Source organism: Gavialis gangeticus, unplaced genomic scaffold (genome assembly GCF_001723915.1).
Source record: "Gavialis gangeticus isolate Ggan-Ray unplaced genomic scaffold, GavGan_comp1, whole genome shotgun sequence".
Classification (NCBI taxonomy): Eukaryota; Metazoa; Chordata; order Crocodylia; family Gavialidae; genus Gavialis; species Gavialis gangeticus.
The window spans coordinates 167,495,082-167,513,668 of NW_017729024.1; the positions used below are offsets into that span (position 1 = coordinate 167,495,082).

The window sequence follows — 18,587 nt, forward strand, 5'->3', positions numbered from 1 at the left end:
TATGGCTGGACCAGGTAGGACACCTGAGTCCTCCCGAGGCGGGGTGGCCGGGAGGGGTGGGGTGGGGGGGGGCAACTCCCATCCCTCTGACTGTTGCCATGGTTACAAGCACTTCTGGGCTGGGGCCCTGCCTCCTGGGCCAGCTGCCATGGTTACAAGCACTTCTGGGCTGGGGCCCTGCCTGTTGCCATGGTTACAACATCTCTGTGTCGTGTCCCTGCCTCCTGGGCCTGTTGCCATAGTTACAAGCACCCCTGAGTGATGCTGGGGCCACGCTGCCCTGGGAGGAGGGGCTCCAGGGAAACTGAGGCAAGGGCCTGCGATGCGCTGGCTCCAGGGCGCCCCCCCCCAAGACAGGGGAAGGAGCAGCAGCCACGATACAAGGTGGGGGGGAAAGGCGGGGGGTGGGCAGGTGCCGACGCCGCAAAAGCGTCGCAAAAATCCGCCGGAAATCGAAACGCTTCCTGCGACCTGTCACGCAAACTTGCTCAGTGGGCGGGGCCGTGGGAGGGCCCACAGGCTGCGACGGACCAATGGGAGCGGCGGGTTAGCTGCCTCGGCCAATCGGAAGCGGTGGTGGCGGGGGGCGGGGCGGGCGCTGGCGGCAGCAGGGGCGGCTGAGCAGCACGTGGGGCCGGGATGGAGGCGGCGCGGGGCGCGGGGTGCGGCGAGCAGGTACCGGGGGGTTACAGGGGCCGGGTCTCGGGCGAGGTGGGGCGGGGGTCTAGCGTGGGATAACGGCCCCGTGCATACGTGTAGGGACGGGGGTGCCCACGGGCACGCGCTCCCCGCGCACACGCGTGTGTACCCAGGTTGCACACAGACGGGCCCGTGCACGTGCTCACCCCCGGGCACGCAGGTGTGCATCGGTAGCCGTACGCGCGCACTCGTGGTCTGTACTGCACGTGCATATGCCCGGCGTCGTGCAGTCACACGTGTGCAAGGACGCGGGTGTGCACAGCCACATGGACGTGTGCTCACCCATGCACATAGACATGTAGGCACTTATGCATATGGACACTTGGATGTGTACATGCAATTGCACAAGTACACATAATTGCCCACATATGTGCACAAGTATACGGACGTGCGTTCAGTCATGCGCACAGATGTGTATACGCATAAGGACATGGATATGCAAGCACTTGGGTATGTAAGTGCAATTGCTTTGTACACACGCAAGAACATGGACATGTATACACATCAGCATGTGGATATGTGCTCACCCACGCATGCAGATGTGTACATGCAATTGCTGTTTGTGTACACACATGCACATGTTAATACTGTCACCCATGTACATGTACAAGCATACAAACATGCATTCCCCCATGTGCACAGACACGTGCATGCTATCACCCATGCAAATGTACTAGCACACAGATGTGCACGCACAAGCACATGCACTTGCATGTATAGATTGGAGGATTGGACCAAAAGGAATCTCATGAGGTTCAACAAGGACAAAAGCAAAGTCCTGCACTTAGGAGGGAGCAGTCCCATGCGCTGGTGCAGGCAGGTGGTGACTGGTTGGGCAGCAGCTCTGCAGAACCTGGGGGACGGGACAAAAGCTGAACAGGAGCCGGCAGCGTGCACTTGTTGCCCAGAAGGCTACTGGCATCCTGGGCTGCATCGGTAGGAGCGTTGCCAGCAGATTGAGGGCAGTGATTCCTCCCCTCTGTTCAGCACTGGGGAGACTCACAGTACTGTCTGAGCCCAGCGATCCAGCCAGCTTTCTCTCCACTTTGCAGTCCATTCATCCAACCTGTACGTCCTTGGTTTGCTTGCAAGACTGCTGTGGGAGTCCATATTAAAAGCTTTTCCCCCCTGTGCTCCAAACCTGCTCCCTGTCATTCCCTTACCAGGCCCCAGGTTCTTGGTCTGCGGGAGCTGATGAATCGCAGATCTCTGGTGGTGTTCTCTAAGCCATTCATGATTGCATTTGTGTGGTAGTGCCAGCTCCTGACCCTACATGTACTGGGTGTTGGTCCTCTCACTAGGGCTCTTTGGTCCTTGCCTGTTCTGTTGAGATGGCTATGAAGAGGTCCAGTGCGGGCCAGCTCTGGTGGTGGTTAAAGTCCTAGCGAAGTTGGGCTGGAAGGGACCTCCAGAGGTCACATCTAGTGCAACCTCCTGCCTGAGGCAGGATTATTTCTGGCCAAACCAGTCCAGACACATCTGCTGTCCAACCTTTTAGCAAAGCTACACAGTCAACTCTGACACAACCCCGGACATCACACCCGACCCTGCTGCAGGGAAAGCAGGGGGACCGTGGTGGCCACCATCCTGTTGCTGCAAAGGGTGTTTATATATGCTTGCAAGATGCCTGGTAAAGGCCATGCCCGCCACTAGAGAGAAAGGCAGACACCCCCCACCCCCCCGGTCCATACCAATCTGACCATGGAGTAAAATTCTCTCCTGACCCCAAATGCAGTGCAAGTCTGACCTTGAGTGGAGGGGCAAGACCCTCTAGCCATGAACCTCTGGGTTTAAGTCCCAGCAGGGCATTTGGCAAAACCCAACCCCCACTAAACACAATCCCCAGTAAAATCATGCAGAGGGCTGAAGCCATTAGCTCATGTCCCAGACCTTGAACTTGCTGACTGCCAGTGAGCATGGGAGCCGTGGTGCTTGCCAGGGCTTGTTCTTCCACCCTGTAGGGTTTGTTCACAGGCTTGTAGTCAGCACAGGCTGTTTCTCTGTTATCTCAGGTGGTCAGCAATGCTGGGGGAGATGTGGAGGAGGAGGAGAATCAGGACATCAGCAAGAAAGGCAGGCGCCAGGGGAAGAAGAGGGCATCTGCCCTGGATGGTGTCTTGCAGCCGGTGAAGCTCAGCCGAGCCGACCTGTACAAGCCACCCACCAACGAGGAGCTGAGCCAGCTGAAGGAGACGGAGAACCTCTTCCATTCCAGCCTCCTTCGCCTGCAGGTTGGGGGCCAGGGGACCTTCTTGGTGCTCTGCTTTCACTGTCAGCCTTGTGTGTCCGGGCAGGAGCCTGTGCTGATATTGGGAGGTTTGGGAGGCAGCAGGATGGAGTGAAGGGGTCACAGCCCTGGGAGCTGTGAGGCCCCATTCCCAGCTCTGCCCTGGCATCCCCAGCTTTGATGTCTCTCTGCCCTCCTGTGCAATGGGCACAGTAACCTTGACCTCCCTTGCAGAGTCCATAGCTCCAGGGCCAACAAATCCTCCCTGTGTTGTTAGGAAAGCAGAGCTGGTTGAAAAATGTGGGGGGAAGGTAGGATTCTGAAATACTTTCTGCTGTCCCTCTCCTTTCTCTTCTGGAGCCAGCATTTCTGTGATGATTCTTTGCCCAACTGAGTCACCCTTGGTCCAGTTTTGTGAGGCATAAAAACATAAGAATTGCCATTTACTGGGTCAGACCATAACCTTGCCCAGTCTCCTGTGTCACGCAGCGGCAGATGCTGAAAGGGAGAGCAAATGGTGTCTAACTAGGGTTTTTGTCCCCTGTTCCTCTCCCACTTGCAGCCTCTAGCATTTAACATCTAGGATGCTCTGATTCAGCGGCCATGCCCGTCACTGCCACGCTCCATAGCAACTGATACCCCTTTCCTCCAAGAATGTGTCCAGTCCCTTTTTAAGCGTGGCTAAACTGTCAGCTCCCCGCACATCTAGTGGTCACGAGTTCCACACTAATGACATGCCGGGTGGAAAACAACTTCCTTGCGTTAGTTTTAAACTTACTACTGACTAGTTCCATTTTGTGTGACCCCTAGTTCTCACATTGCAAGGGAGAATATTGACTTTCTCCTCACCACTTAGCATTTTGCAAACCCTTTTCATGTCCCCCCACTCAAGTGTCTCGTTTCTAAACTGAACAGGCCTGGCCTCTTGAGTCTCTCTTCCTATGCAAGCCCCTCTATACTACTCCTTATCCTTGTTGCCTTTCTCTGCACGTTCCCTAGTTCTTTTCTTCCCTTTTTGAGGTCTGGGGACCAGAACTGAGCACTGTGTTCTTGGTGTGGATGCACCAAGAGGCGATGTTTTTCTTGAAAGTGCTGCTGTTAGGATGGCTCAGTGCTTCTAGCCTAGTAGTTCTTAATCTCTTTAGACTCAAGACACCCCTTGGAAATGGCTAGCTTTGAGCTTTTGCTTGTTTCTTGACTAAATACTATACCACTTCTGTTGCAAAAAAGTGTAGCAAGCCGAATGATTTTGACAAGCTGGATTCCTTTTGGAAATCTCTAGGTTTTATTTGTGAGTCATGTAGGTGGTTGCACATCTCACATAGCTAATACTGTGTAGCAGCCTTAAAAGGATTTCAAGGCACCAGGGTGTCAGGGCCTCCTGGTTAAGAATCACTGGTTTAGCTTCTGATTGAGTGTGGCGTCTTTCTGGGCCTGCCATTTGGACTGTGCAGGGTCTTGAGGTCCGCTTTGGGGATCTGCTTGTAGTATCAGGGCTGGTTTCCATGTTTTGTGGGTGTTGGGAAAGAATTGGACAGGAGTCCCTGGACTTGTCGGGGACATAGCAGGTGCTGTGGGGTATGGAGGAGTTACCTGTGGGCGGGAGACCATGCCAGTGTGGGGAGAAGTTTCTTATACTTTTGAGAAGCAGAAATAGGGCATCTTGTGTAGAATTGGGGGTCCTCTGGAGAGTGGCTCAGGTTGATAGTGTTGGAGGGCTCTGCTTCACATCTCAGTGGATGCCTGGATGGAAAACTGGCAACTACAGAACAAATGTAAGAGGCCTAACGCCAGGGCTAGCTTGGTGAAAGAGATTGGCAGAGGGTCAGGCGAGACAACTAGAGGCTTGGCCTTGGAGGGGCAGCTCTGACTCGTAGGCTGTTTCTCTGCGAGTTTCAGGTCTGGGCAGGCAACACATTTACACTGGGGTATCTTGCATTGGTTTGTGCCCTGATGTAAATTGCCTGGGAGCAGCGATTATTCTGGGATAAGCTGGAGACGCACAATGTGTACGCTGGTGAGACTTGCACTGGCCTTGTTTACTGTTTCACCACGAGGTAACGCTGCCCTGGACTCGGATTACCCTGGTGGAGGGCTCTACACTGTGTGTCTGCTCCTCTTAGTCCAGCATAAAGGCTGATTACACCAAAATAACCCTTTGGTGTATCCGGGCCCTGGCATGGCCAGGCAGGCCAGTCTGTGGCTCTCTTTTGGAATCAGTGGCGTGTCTGGAGGCGTCCATGTTGCTCAGGACGGAGCAGTAGCAACAGGAGGAGGTGCAAGATGCCATGTGTCTGTGGTGGTGCAGGGAGGGGGGGGCCGGTTGGTCTTACACAGCCGTATCAGCTGGGCATCCAGTCAGGAGGGAGTTGCTGATGGTTGGAGGACAGAGGGTCAGGAGTTATTCCCCCTTCATCCTTGAGGAGAGAGTTTTACCCCCTGTTACTGCCTGGGGGTGGATAAAAGGCAGCTGTGAGCCCAACCTGCCCTTCCTTCTTCTGCAGATCGAGGAGCTCCTGAAGGAGGTGAGGCTGAAAGAGAAGAAGAAGCAGCGGATTGACGCCTTCCTCCATGAAATCAACACCCTGCTCAGTACTGTCCCCGAGACCGCTGAGGCAGACGTAGGTTCCCGGGACAGCTGGGGCTGGGGGGTAGCACTGTGGCTGCTTGTAAAGGGGCCAAGTCAGCAGCTTGGCCCTTTGGGTACCCTGCTCAGGGCTCACCCTGCAGAAAACCTGCTTCCCAAGGGCTGCGTAAACCTGTCCCCAAGGGGCCCTGAAGTGGCACTGGAGTGTGCAGGTGGGGAATCCAGGAAGCAGGGACTGGAATGGGGTCCATCTCAAGCCCCACGGGTCAGAGCCCTGTTCTCTCTCTTCCATGGCTGTATTTGTGAGTAATGGGTTGAAGCTGTCCTCCTTGGTGCCCAGGTGAGCCTGGCAGCCCTGGGAGCATTGGGCTATCCCTCACTCCTTTTTCCCTTCCCCAGATCACTGACCAGACCTGGCTCCCCAAGCATGTGAGGGTCCCGTTGCTGCAGGTGCCTTTCGGCGTGAAGGGGAAGTTCCACTTCCTGCCTCCGGCTGCAGTGAAGGTGGTGGGGAGCTACCTGCTGGGCACGTGCATCAAGCCGGAGATCAACGTTGATGTGGCTGTGACGATGCCAAGGGTGAGCCTGAGCATGCGAGCTCCCAGCATGCATGGGGTTGGTGCGGTGCCACCATCCCACAGTCTGTGACCTCTTGCCCAGTGTCTTGCCCTGAGGCTAGGTGCCATCACAGGCTGAGGTTATCCACTGCAAACAGCTCCTGACAGGCCAGGTGTGCCCCCCAGGCGCTCTCTCTGTCCCTGATACCCCTGGGTTTGAGCTGAAATCAGCTGCTAGAGTTGGCAGTAGATGGAGCAGCTCTGTACTGCTCCACATGGTCCTAACTGGGTGGTATCGGGGGTGGTGCTGTGCACCTCACTGTTGCTCAGCTGGTTGCGGTCTTCTTACCCCAGAGGTGGCTGCAAGTTGGTAGCATGTCAGCATCTCTGGCTTGAGCCATTCAGTGAGCAGAAGCTATTTCTGCTGCTCTTTCTGGCTCAGGAGATCTTCCAGGACAAAGACCACCTGAACCAGCGGTACCACCGGAAGAGGGCCCTGTACCTGGCCCACATCGCGCAGCACCTCGCCAAGAAGCAGCTCTTTGGCAGCATCAAATTTGCCTACACGAACAGCAACCACCTCAAGCCCGTCCTGCTCCTTCGGCCACAAGGTACCAAGCCGGGGGCCTCTCTGCACTTCCTCACTGGGTCTGTGGCATTACAGAGTTTGGCGAGTGGGTTGAACTGTTGCACCAAGCAGTGCCTGGACTGGTGGGGCTGGCCTGGACTGCCCCCATGGCCTGAAACTGATACCAGCCCTAGCAGAGAACAGGCCTGGAGCCACCCACCGGTATAGGAGTGAGCCCTTGAGTCTCACCCTCATGGCCTGACTGGTGCAGTTTGTGTGACCACCAAAGCAAAGGCAGAGGTGGGGGAGACCCAGGGGCTTTGGAAGTGGCTCATGCCCTGTGCAGAGCATAGATGGGGCTGGGGAAGGGAGTCACGGACTTCCCAGACTCCCTCTAGCTCCGTAGGGGGATGTTTGGCTGCACTGGCAGAGGGCTGGAGAGCAGTGAGCCCAGCCATGATGTGCCTGGTCTGGCTGCACTCCCTTCTCTGCCTCTCCAGTGCTTGTGATTTCCATGAGCTGGAAATGGCCCCTTCTTGGCTTGAGGCTGTATTAATTCAAGGGCCTCCTCCCTGTGAGGCTGCTGAGTGCTGCGTTGGTAGGACGAGGCCCTTGGCCAGGCAGAGGGCCATGAGGGTTGGCAGCGGGGAGAGCAAGGGGAGGCCATGGAGCTGTGAGAGGCACCTGAGAGAGGAGCTGCTTTGTTGGCAGCCCTGGCCTTGGGCATGGGGCGTTGGGGGATCTGAGCTGGGGGCATGGGGAGCTCTGGGAGCCCCCAGGGGATGTGGCTCAGGGGTGCCTGGAAGATCCAGAAGTGGAAAAAGCCCATCCAAGGCCAAGGGGATGCTGCCTCTCTCTGAGCTGATGCCCGTGTTCACCTCTACTCCACCTTCTTGTGCTTGCAGGCAAAGACGAGAAGCTGGTGACTGTCCGGCTCTATGCCTGCCCTGCCTCAGGCTTCTTCAAGCCCAGCCGCTTTCATCCCAGCAAGAACAATGTCCGCTTGGCCTGGTTCCTGGAGCAGGCTGCCCCCGGGGAAGGTAGGGTCAGAAGGCATGGAACAGGGGACTCCAGGCTGGGGTCTGGCTTGAGGGAGGAGAACTGGGCATGCTGGTCTCCCTGAGGGGTGGGCATCTGTGGGTGGATAAAGGGCAGGGCTTTGGGACTTGGGCCAGTGTGGTAAGGGTAGGTGGGTTCTGCAGCCAGCAGCATGCAGTGATGTGGGTGGTGTTGCATCCCACCACCTTTGACTCCCCCAGCCTGAATGACCAGGTACCCACTTATAGTAGGAGCACCTTGAGCATAAGCCTGACATGTGACTTGAGCCTGTGCCCCTGCAGCCCTAGTGAGATGCCTTTCCTGCCCTGCCTTTGTGCCTTGCTGCTGTATAAGGCATCTGCGTGGCCAGAGAGTGTCTGCTCCATGGTGCATGCTGCAGCCTGGTGGGGATGTGGCGGGGCTGAGAGGGTGGGAGGCTTCCATGTGCTGCACTCCTGGATGCTGACAGGGTTCCTCAGTGACACCGTGCTGGATGGGGAAGCAGAGGGTTCATCTGGTTTCCACCTGTCAGAGCCTCTCCTAACTGGTTGTGCTGGTCTGTTCCCCCTCAGGAGCCACCGAGCCCCCCACCCCGTACTACAACAACTCCTTCCTCTGCGACACGGTGCTGGAGTCTCACCTCCACTTCCTTTCTGGTGCGGCTGCTGACTTCCCGGGCATGAGGGACGGTGTGGCCCTTCTCAAGGTCTGGCTGCACCAGCGGGAGCTGGACAAGGTAGGCTGGTGGCCAGGGCTGGCCCTCTCTGCTTAGTGCCTTCCCCTGGCTGGGGGATGGCTTGGGCCTAGGTGTGCAGGGCCCTGCTGAGTTGCCTCAAGGGTCTTGCTTTCCAGATAGCCATTAGGCCTCCCCTGCCCCAGGCAACTGCCTTGAGTCGGGCTGGCCTTCCTGTTTCTGTGAGGGAGCTGGAGCTCTGTGGCTTCATCCCAGACCCTTTGTAGCAGGGCTGGGTCCCACAGGGAAGGGGGATTGGAGGTGACACAGACCCTTGGATCACAGAGTGCCACATGCTGTCCTAGGGTCGAGTGTCACTGCAGGCAATGCTGTGGGGGTCCCCGGGGGTATGAGGAGGGCAGTCTCCCCTCACTCCGTGCACCCAGCTCAGCCTGGGGCTCCTGGGTCTGTCCTTGGCCTCGTGATGTGCTCACAGGCATCTTGTGGGCTTTGACCCTGCAGGAGGAAAGCCCTGGCCATGAGGATCAGTCCCCAGCTCTGTATCTCTTCTCTCCACAGGGCCTGGGGGGTTTCAGTGGCTTTGTGGCCTCCATGTTGGTCGCCTACCTACTGACGAAGCACAAGATCAGCAGGATGATGAGCGGCTACCAGGTGCTGAGGAACGCCTTGCAGTTCCTGGGTGAGTGCCCGGGCGCTCTGTGAGAGGAGAGCTCAGCAGGACCCTTGGTGTGGCTTGGTCGGGCTGAGAGTCCTGAGGGGAAGGCAGATGCATCATTGTTTTTGCCCTGGGCACTGCCCAGGCTGGGCCTGAGTCTGGGCGTGTAAGATCCTGCACAGTGTCCTCTAGGAGGAGGGTAAGAGGCAAGGGGAGCTAGATCCCTGTAGCCTGCCCTGGGCGTGAGTGGGGAATCACCACAGTCTTGTTTATGTGGTGGCCCTTGCGGGGCCCAGCTGCAGGCTGGTGTCTTGCCACCAGGTTAAAAGCCTTCACGCAGGAGGTTCTCTGCCCTGCGCCTAGCCCAGCACACAGCACTGATCCTGTCCTCTGTCCCCAGCCACCACGGACCTGAGCGTTGAGGGAATCAGCCTCTCGAAGGACGCGGATGGCTCTCTGGTAAGGAACAAATAAGGCCCAGTGGTCTGGGGGCTGAATGGAGCATGGGCTCCTGGCTTTCATTGTCCACTCTGCTAGTGACTCCCTGTGTGCCCATGGGCACATCCCTTAGCCTCTGCCAAGTGGCACCAGTGCCTGTCTACCCAGAGGCCTATTTGGTCCATACTCTGCACTTGCCCTTTGCTGTTACTCCGCAGATCCGGGCAGTGCAGAGCCTGTTCATGCTGCTCCTTGGTGCTATCCTGTATTCTCTTTTTTTCTCTCTCTCTCGCAGCCCACCCTCGCCGACTTCCAGCAGGCCTTTGAAGTGGTCTTCGTAGACCCCTCAGGGCTGGTGAATCTCTGCGCAGACATGACTGCCAGCACATACAAGCAGGTACCGGCAGGGGCGGGGTCCCTGAAGGGCCTGGCCACTTCGGCGTCCCTGTCCCAACTTCCCACCTGGGGGGCAGGCTCTTGTCACCAGCTCTGTCCTGGTCAGTCTGTCCCTGTGCTTGTGCAGTGGCTGATTTGCCTGGCACCACACAGCAGGGAGCAAGGAGCTGGCTTCTCCCTGCCCTCAGATGCCCTCCTCCGTTCATTGCTTTAGAAATCCCTGTATCGGCTGCAATGTCTCACCGACAAGGGCCCATAAGAAAGGTGCGGCATGTGTTGGCTGCTTGTGCTGCCATCCATCCCAGTCCAGTAAGCTAAGCAGGCAGCTGGTAGAGGGGAGAGCTGACAGGGACGCTCAGGTGCGGCAGGGAGGTTCGTTCTTGGTTCTCTTCCCACGAACTCGGTGCCAAGAGCACTGGGCAGAGTTTCTGATGCCTGTGGTCAGCAGACCCCATGGGTCCTTCTCCCAAGGACCGGAGTCCAAGTCGGAGCTTTGTGCCTCTGAACACTCTCCATGAACGTGGCACTTTCTCTTCTATGCTGTTGTCCTCTACCAGACAGCTACTGCGCCCCACCCCAGAGCTAGCTGCTTTCCCTTGGTGGGGGTTAAGTGGCGGGTCCTGGTTTTGGATGGCAGGGCTGTGCAGCATGCTAATATTTTGCAGGGTGCTTTGGGCTCCCTGTGTGCAGAGTGGTTTTTTTAGTGTTTCTGTGGGGTTTTAGCACTGGTTCAATCAGGGTATTAGTGCCTCTGAGGACTGAATGATCCACCTCCCCAGTGATATGCCGCAGCTGCAGCGGGGTGGGGCCTGGGGTGCGTGTGAGGTCAGTGGTGACCAGCACTTGGGTGGGCAGCTGTTGCTGGCTGAGCTGGTGGGTTGGAGAGATGTCATGAGAGGTGCCTCAGTCCCATATTGATGGACTCAGCCTGGCCCCTGTGGCTGGAGAGGGCTGCCTGGGAGCTCCCTCCATGTCAGAGCAGGGCAGCATGCCCGTTGCAACTGACTGGGGCTTTTGGGGAGCTCAAGGAGGTTTGCTTGGTCTGCCAGCACTAGTGAATTTATGCCTCCCCATCTCTGCCCTCTCCCCTTTCCTCCTCCCCCAGGTGCAGTTTGAAGCCAAGCACTCAATGGATGTCCTAGATGACAAAACGGTGGACGGGTTCCAGCTGCTGTTGCTGACCACCAAGCCCCTGCTCAGGACCTTTGACCATGTCTTCTAGTGAGTGTCCCCCATGCTGGCCGGTGGGTGGGGGAGGCTTGTTCTGAGAGAAGCTGGCTGAGCTGGATGTGGAGCACAGGCCAGGATCCAGCCCAAAGTATGGCCAGGTCCAGCCCAGCAGATTCGCTCCCCTCTAAGGCTGCAGGCCAGGCTCCTGCCCCCTGGACTCAGGGCTGCTGTTTGCATGCTTGGCCTCAGCCTGGTCTTTCCTGACCCCCAGGGCTGGGGATGCCTGCAGTGGTCACGAGCAAGCCAGGCAGCTTTGGAAACTCTCTGTTTACTCCGTACTGAAGACCTGCAGGCCAGATAAATGGTGTGGGGCTGGTTCATGAGCAGGATTGGGCCCTTAATCACCCCCCACATGCCAGGATCAGGCCCTGGGGCTCCATCGCACCCTGCTCCACCAGATCAGGCCTTGTGCTTCCCTGCGTGTCCAGTCTGGTCTGCAGGACCCCAGCCTGTGGCACTCCCCACAGATCCACAAGGAGTCCCTCAGGCCAGATGACATGGCGCCAGGGGCTGGATCTGGCCTGCGGGCTGTGATTTGCGTACCCCTGCCCTAGGGTTATTATGGAGGGGTGGGCGCAGATCTTCCTGGGGACCTTGTTTTGGGCTGGATGTCTGTCTGAGTGGAGTCAGTGACCCATGCGGCCCCTTTCCATCATGGGTCCTGCCCTCCAGCTGCTGTTTCCAGACCTCATGAATGATGCTGCTGCCTCTGCACCTAGTCCTGTGACAGCTTCTACCCCTCTGGGTGCTTCCTGCCTTAGGGGAGCTGCTTCACTCAGCAGCCTGGCTTGGGAGGGAATGGGGCCAGGGGCATTGCTAACCAAGCTGCTGTCTCTGCTCCCCAACTCTGCAGCCTGAAGCCGGTCTCCAAGCTGCAGGGAGCCTGCAAGAAGATGCAGCTGCTGAATGAGCTGATGGATCGGGGCGGAAACTATGTGGCCACAGCCCTGCCCTTCATCACCTCCCTGCTGGCACGAGGCTTGGATGAGCGGGTGCTGCTGCTCACTCACTCCTTGCCCCAGACACAGGAGGTAACTCTGCCCTGCTGACAGTGATGGCAGCATCCCTGTCCTGGGCTTCCCTGAGACAGATGCTGCTGTGGGCGAAGGGGAGATACTTGGATCGGGACCCTGCCCGTGGGGGCTGGGCAGCTCAGAGGAGAGGAGGCATGGCCTAATGAATCCTTCTGCTCCCTATGCCCCAGGTTTAAACCCAGCACAGGATGAAAGTTGTTTCCCTCTAGCAGCTGTTTGGTGCTGAGTTATGTTGGGTCTTAGCCAAGACGCCTGGTTTTGGCTGTGCTTCCCTTGCGTCAGATGGGGCCTGAGGTTTGCTAGGGTTGGGGGAGGTCCTGGATCTAACCTGAGGTAAACAGGCCCCCTTCACAGATGGGAGGGGGCTGGGGTGAGGGGCTCTTGCATTAGGGAGAGGCTGTGAGGGCATGGCAGCCTGGGCTGCAGAGCCCAGAGGACCTCAGGAGCGGGCAGCGGGGTCTGCTGCTGCATCTCATGCTCCACAGGCAGGTGCATAGACAGCAGGGTCACTTCCACTGATGCCTTATCCCTGTGTCTCTCCAGTGGCCAATCAATGCTGACCCCCCAAAACACAAGGACATCGGGCATCTGTCATTCGGCCTCCTGCTTGCCCCAGAGTTCGCTGCAAGCATCTTGGAGAGAGGCCCCGAGGCAGACCGGCCGGAGGTGAGTGTGGGGCGGCTCCCTATCCTGCAGTCCTATTGTGGCAGCACCTGGGGACCCCCATGAGGGTCCTATTGAGAACTGTCTTATAGGCCTCCTGGCCAAGGGAGGGGAAAATGGCTTTGAAGGAGACCAGTGGGAGGGGGGCTTTGGGGCTGGTCTGAGGGGGCTTCAGGGGAAGGTATCTGGCATCGGTGGAAAGGCAGACGGGAGGGTGGGCACCGTTGCGCCACATGAGTGGGATCAAGGTAGGAGGAGCAGGGTTTGGCATGACTAGTGGTGAACGGAGATGAAGAGGGCGTGATGTGACTGAATGGCCTGCCACAGAAAGGTGAGAGGGCACAGAGCTGGGGCAGGGAGCCTGGGTTTTCCCCCGGTCTGGGTGCTAATCAGGGTTTGACCTGCCTCTAGCACTCAGGGTGACAGGGAGGGTTGTGGTGGGTCTGGGGGCTCAGAGCAAGTCTTCTGCACTGCTCCATATAGCCCAGTGGGCTGCAGCAACTTTGGACTAGATCCTGTGGCCTCTCCCAAAGGAGCTTTCTCTGTATTGCCCATGGGAGCTCCTGACCCCAGAGGGTCCCGGACTCCTCTCTGAGGCTGTAGCTATCAGCAGTTCCCCAGGACTGGTGCTACGTGCTCTCAGTCCTGCCAGGGGCCCTGCACCTTGCCTCAGCTGGGTTTCCTCCTCCTGGTGAGGGGAGTTCAGCCTTGAGGGCATCACCAGGCTCGTTGGCAAAGGTGCTGAAGGGGCATTTTTTGGTCTGGGAGAGTCTGTTCTCTGCGGCAGGCTTGTGGAGACCCACCCAATTCATTGCACCCAGCAGAGGAAGGCAGTGGCTGTGAGCGTGGATTCCCTTTGATTTGCTGTGTGCTGGCTCTGATGCTCCCCATGTCACCTCCCTGCAGGCGGCTGACTTCCGGAAGTTTTGGGGGGAGAAGTCAGAGCTGAGGCGGTTCCAGGACGGGGCTATCTGCGAGGCGGTGGTGTGGCAGGCCGACACCCTGGCCCAGAAGCGCCTCATTCCCGAGCACATCGTCAGGCATCTGCTGCAGCTGTGAGTAGCTCCTGGAGCCATCTGTGAGCTACCTGGTGCCCATGCCAGGAGCTGTAATACTTATGGGGGCTGTCAGGCTGAGGATTGAACCCAGCTGGCTCCTCGGTTTGCTGTAGCTTGGGTCAGCTCTGCAGTGCTGGTAGGTGTGAAGCTTTCTCAGATCTAGGCCACCTCTGCTCTGGAAGGCACTTGCATGGCTCTGGGCTCAGGGCGGGAGGAGCTGGGTGAAGCTGTGTGTCCTGAGAACATAACATAATAGCTGCCATGTACTGGGTCAGACCCTAGGTCTTGCCCGGTCTGTGTGAAGTGGGTTGTGGCAGGACCCGCAGGTGTGTGTGTGTTTGGCTTTGGGCCCTGTAAAAGTCATGTCTGGTGCTTCCAGATCCCTGCTAAGTCTGTCGGGCTCCAGCTGGGCCTGGCTTGGAGCTGGGGGCTAGATCCAGGAGGGGTGAGGGGGACATTTACTGTCTGACTCCCTTCCTGCTTTGTCCCACTGTCAGGCACGCAGGTATTCCTGAATCCTCCATCTGCTACACGGGAGCCGTGCTGGAGTCGGTGATCAAAACCAGGCGGGAGGTATGGTCTCTCTGGTGCAGGGGCTGGGGTTTGTGAAAGCTGTGCGGGGGGGGGGCGGGGCGGCGTTCAGTTTTGGGAGATGTGGACAACAAGGCTGGAAAGGTCTAGGAAAGGACACCTGAGCCAGCACAGCGAATGCCCGGGGCCTTCTGTGACAAGGTCACCTTGCTCTAGTTACTGCAGCCTCCTCTTCCCCTCTGAGTAACTGACCCTGAAGCAGCTGATGCGCGGTAACTGTCCACATGCCCGCTGCTACCCCTGGCTAAGTGGAAGCTGAAGCAGGGGCTGCTTAGTGTTGAGTGAAACAGTGACTCCCTGGGAAGCCTTTCCACTTCCAGCGGTTTGTCCCTGATCCCAGATCCAGGAGCTAGAGGCCTCTTCCTTTTCAGCTGTGTCCTCCAAGCTGCCCACTGGCTCCATCTCTGCTCACAGGCAGTCTCGACTCATCCTCTTCCCTTTTGCGGGGATGCTGCCCTCACCCTGTGCACCCTCTGCTGCTCCTCTTGCCCCCTGCCTCATTCTCTCCATCTCTCTATCTCCCCCCTCCCCTCCCTGCCTCAGCCAGGCTCTGCCTTGGCATAGGAGCAGTCTCCTGCTTCCTGTTGGCCAGACACTTCCATGTTCACCCTTGTACTTCTTCTCACCTGTCTCAGACTCGTCTTGTGCCTTTGCTCCCTGGAGCCATCTGGGGCCCATCCTTGCTTCTCTCAGATCTGAGCTCCTCGTGGCGGGAGAGGTGCTGTGAAGGGCTGTGCACATTGCTAGCTCCACATCTCTCATTTTGTTCCTGCTCAGGCTAATTCCTGCTCAGATCTGCTCTGTCCTTTGTTTATCCTCATTGCCTTGCCAAGGTTATTGCTGCTGTTCATGTTGGCACCAGCAGCCCTGTCTCTTGCCCTTGTGGTGCAGCTCCTGTGCTGTCTGGATCATAGGGAAGTAGGATTGGTAGGCTCCCCATGAAGTCATACAGTCTAGCCCCTTGCTCAAAGCAGGATCAGCCCTGACTAAACCATCCCAGCCAAGTGTCTGTTCCACCTGCACTTGAAGATTTCCAGGGATGGAGAAGCCACAGCTTCTCTAGGCAGCCTGTTCCAGTGCTTGACCACCCTCGGAGTCAGAAAGTTCCTCCTCATCTCCAACCTAAATTTCCCTTGCAGCAGCTTGAGGCCATTGCTCCTAGCCCCCTCCCATATGGCTGCAGAAAAAAAAAGGCCATCTCTGTTTGTTCTTTTATTGCCCTTCAGGTATCTGGAGACTTTTATCGAATCCCCCCTCAGTCTTCTGTAGGCTAAAAAAATCCTGGTTCTTTGAGACTTCTGTTATCAGTCTTGCCTCCCACCAGGCCACCAGTCATTTTTGTTGCTCTGCAGTGGACCCCTTCCAATCTATCCATGTGTGAGACCCAACCCTGGACACCAGACTCCAGGTGATTCCTCACCAGTGCTGAATAGAGCAGAAGAATCACTTCTCTTCATTTGGAAGTGACACTTTTGTTAATACAAGCCAGTTTGCTGTTGGTTTTTTTTTTGCAACAAGAGCACACGGTTGGCCCATATTCAGCTTATGGTCACCTACAACTCCCCTCCCCTGGACCTTCTCTGCAGTACTGTAGCCTAGCAAGTCGTTCCCCAGCCCGTATTTGTGCACGTGGTTATTCTGTCCCAAGTGCAGGACTTTGCATTTGTCCTTGCTGAATCTCTTCTGATTGATTGAGGACTGGGTGATAGGATCCTAGAAAATGAGGGTTGGAAGGGACCTCAGGAGGTCACATCTAGTCCAACCCCCTGGTCAAAGTAGGACCAACTCCAACTAGATCATCCCAGCAAACGCTATGTCTAGTCGAGTCTTAAAAACCTCCAAGGATGAGTTTTTTTAAGGTGATCCCCATGGAGAAGCTGTAGCTTGGTTTCTTCATCTGTATCACCCCTGTGCCAAACTCTTCCTGCTTTCTGGAGAGAGACATGTTGGAGGGGCTGTCCCAGGGCCTTGGGAGTGAGGGTGGGGAAAGAAACTAGTTTGAAAGCCACTGGTTTTGTAGCTGAGCAGCCTGGAGAGGAGATTCCTCCACTCCCATGCTCCACTTTGCCCTTACCAGCAGGTTATGGGGCTGGGACCCAATCCAGACACCTACGGGCCCAGACTCTGGACCTCTCAGCTTCATCTCCAGTCCATAGCAGGGAGCAGGCTGGGTGGCAGGTGAGTGCCACCATCAAACTCCAGGCCGTGGGGCCTGGATGCAGCAGGTTGTGGGCACGGGTGCATTAGGACTTCTGCAACCAGGCAGTGAATGGGGTAGAGAGCCTGAGATGGGGCAGGTTTTATGGGCAGTAAGGACAGAAGGGACTTTCAGCATGGCCTCTGAGCCATTTGCACTCAGACATGGCTACCAATTTGCCTGTGAGAATAGCACCAAGGACCTCAGGGCATTTCTCGGGGATGCCCAGGTGGAGGGGAGAAAAGGAGCAGCTGCACCAGCCTTTGAGATTGGCAGAGGTGTGGGCAGCCTTCTGGTGCTGGCAGTCTCCAGCTGGGCCTGCAGAGGGTGCTGCTGATCCGCTGTACGCGGAGCCTGGCACAGAACTGGCTGCTCTCGAACTGTGCTCCTGTGCAACGTGTCCCGTGCCGCCTTCTCCTTCCTAGATGTCAGGGGCTGGGGGGAGAGGGGGCAGTGAGCACCAGGGGAAGTGGTAATCTCTCTTCCACATCTGCAATGCACCTGGTACTGGGGTATCAGCACTCCCCCCTGCCCCCCTTTGCTATCTGTTCTGCCCATGACAGAATTAAAGGAAAAAGTTTGAGAAAATTCAGGCTGGCAGGAGGCTCCCGGTTGAAGCCATCTTAAACACCTGAGAGGATGGGAATGCCCCATCTGCTCAGGGCAGCCTGTTCCACTGCCAAATCTCCTTAAGAAACTGGGGGGCTGTGGCGTAGACACCCACACAGTCAAATGGGTCGCCAACTGGCTGGAGGGCCGCACCTAGAGGGTGGTAGTGGATGGGTCCTTCTCAACCTGGAAGGATGTGGGCAGTGGGGTCCCCCAGGGCTCGGTCCTCGGGCCCGCGCTGTTCAACGTCTTCATCAGTGATTTGGACGAGGGGGTAAAAAGCACCCTGTTCAAATTTGCTGATGGCACTAAGATGTGGGGGGACGTGGGCACACTAGAAGGAAGCAACAGGCTACAATCTGACCTAGAGAGGTTACAGGGGTGGGCGGATGAGAATAGGATGGGTTTCAACACAGACAAGTGCAAGGTGATGCACCTGGGGAGGAACAACCGGCACCATACCTACAGGTTAGGGAACTCCCCTCTTGTCAGCACGGAGGCGGAAAAGGATCTTGGAGTCATCATTGACTCCAAGATGAACATGGGCCGGCAGTGTGGGGAGGCAGTCAGGAAGGCCAACCGCACCTTGTCATGCATCCACAGATGCATCTCGAGCAGGTCCAAAGAGGTGATCCTCCCCCTCTATGCGGCACTGGTCAGGCCGCAGTTGGAGTACTGCGTCCAGTTCTGGGCGCCGCACTTCAAGAGGGATGTGGACAGCATGGAGAGGGTCCAGAGGAGGGCCACTCGCATGATCAGGGGACAGCAGGGCAGGCCCTATGAGGAGAGGCTACGGGACCTGAACCTGTTCAGCCTCCAAAAGAGAAGGCTGAGGGGGGATCTTGTGGCCTGTTATAAACTAGTCAGGGGGGATCAGCAGGCATTGGGGGAGTCACTGTTCCCCCGAGCACCGCCAGGAGTGACCAGGAATAACGGTCACAAGCTGGCAGAGGGTAGGTTTAGGTTAGATATCAGGAGGCGCTACTTCACGGTCAGGGCGGCTAGGGTCTGGAACCAACTTCCAAGAGAAGTGGTGCAGGCTCCTACCCTGGGGGTTTTTAAGAGGAGGTTAGATGTACACCTTGCTGGGGTCGTTTAACCCCAGTACTCTTTCCTGCCATGGCAGGGGGTCGGACTCGATGATCTGCTCAGGTCCCTTCTGACCCTAGAAACTATGAAACTATGAAACCCCCTTCCCCCCATCAGTCTTCTCTTCTCCAGACTAAATCATCCCAGTTCTTCCAGCCCTTCCTCACCAGTCTTGCTTCCTAGACCTCTGACCTTTGCCACCAGAAGTCCGTCCCCTTGCCCCCACAAATACTCCTTTCAGCGAGGGGTTGTGCCAC

The 18,587-nt window shown here is 57.1% G+C and overlaps 1 protein-coding gene and 1 long non-coding RNA gene across 2 annotated transcripts in view; one reads left to right on the forward strand and one right to left on the reverse strand.

The window, feature by feature from the left end:
- Positions 1 to 597: 597 nt before the first annotated feature.
- NOL6 (nucleolar protein 6) overlaps positions 598 to 18,587 on the forward strand; it is a 61,624-nt gene continuing 43,634 nt past the window's right edge. The window contains exons 1-15 of the mRNA XM_019518088.1: positions 598 to 675; positions 2,712 to 2,930; positions 5,431 to 5,547; positions 5,913 to 6,092; positions 6,513 to 6,681; positions 7,544 to 7,678; positions 8,249 to 8,412; positions 8,929 to 9,049; positions 9,426 to 9,484; positions 9,759 to 9,860; positions 10,965 to 11,080; positions 11,943 to 12,120; positions 12,667 to 12,789; positions 13,693 to 13,841; positions 14,342 to 14,417. Coding sequence (XP_019373633.1) covers positions 640 to 675; positions 2,712 to 2,930; positions 5,431 to 5,547; positions 5,913 to 6,092; positions 6,513 to 6,681; positions 7,544 to 7,678; positions 8,249 to 8,412; positions 8,929 to 9,049; positions 9,426 to 9,484; positions 9,759 to 9,860; positions 10,965 to 11,080; positions 11,943 to 12,120; positions 12,667 to 12,789; positions 13,693 to 13,841; positions 14,342 to 14,417 — 1,944 coding nt within the window. The 5' untranslated portion in view covers positions 598 to 639. The remainder of the gene's footprint in view (positions 676 to 2,711; positions 2,931 to 5,430; positions 5,548 to 5,912; positions 6,093 to 6,512; positions 6,682 to 7,543; positions 7,679 to 8,248; positions 8,413 to 8,928; positions 9,050 to 9,425; positions 9,485 to 9,758; positions 9,861 to 10,964; positions 11,081 to 11,942; positions 12,121 to 12,666; positions 12,790 to 13,692; positions 13,842 to 14,341; positions 14,418 to 18,587) is intronic.
- Positions 17,590 to 18,587, reverse strand: part of LOC109297979 — a 10,332-nt gene continuing 9,334 nt past the window's right edge. Inside the window, exon 3 of the long non-coding RNA XR_002097479.1 lies at positions 17,590 to 17,600. This is a non-coding gene — a long non-coding RNA (uncharacterized LOC109297979). The remainder of the gene's footprint in view (positions 17,601 to 18,587) is intronic.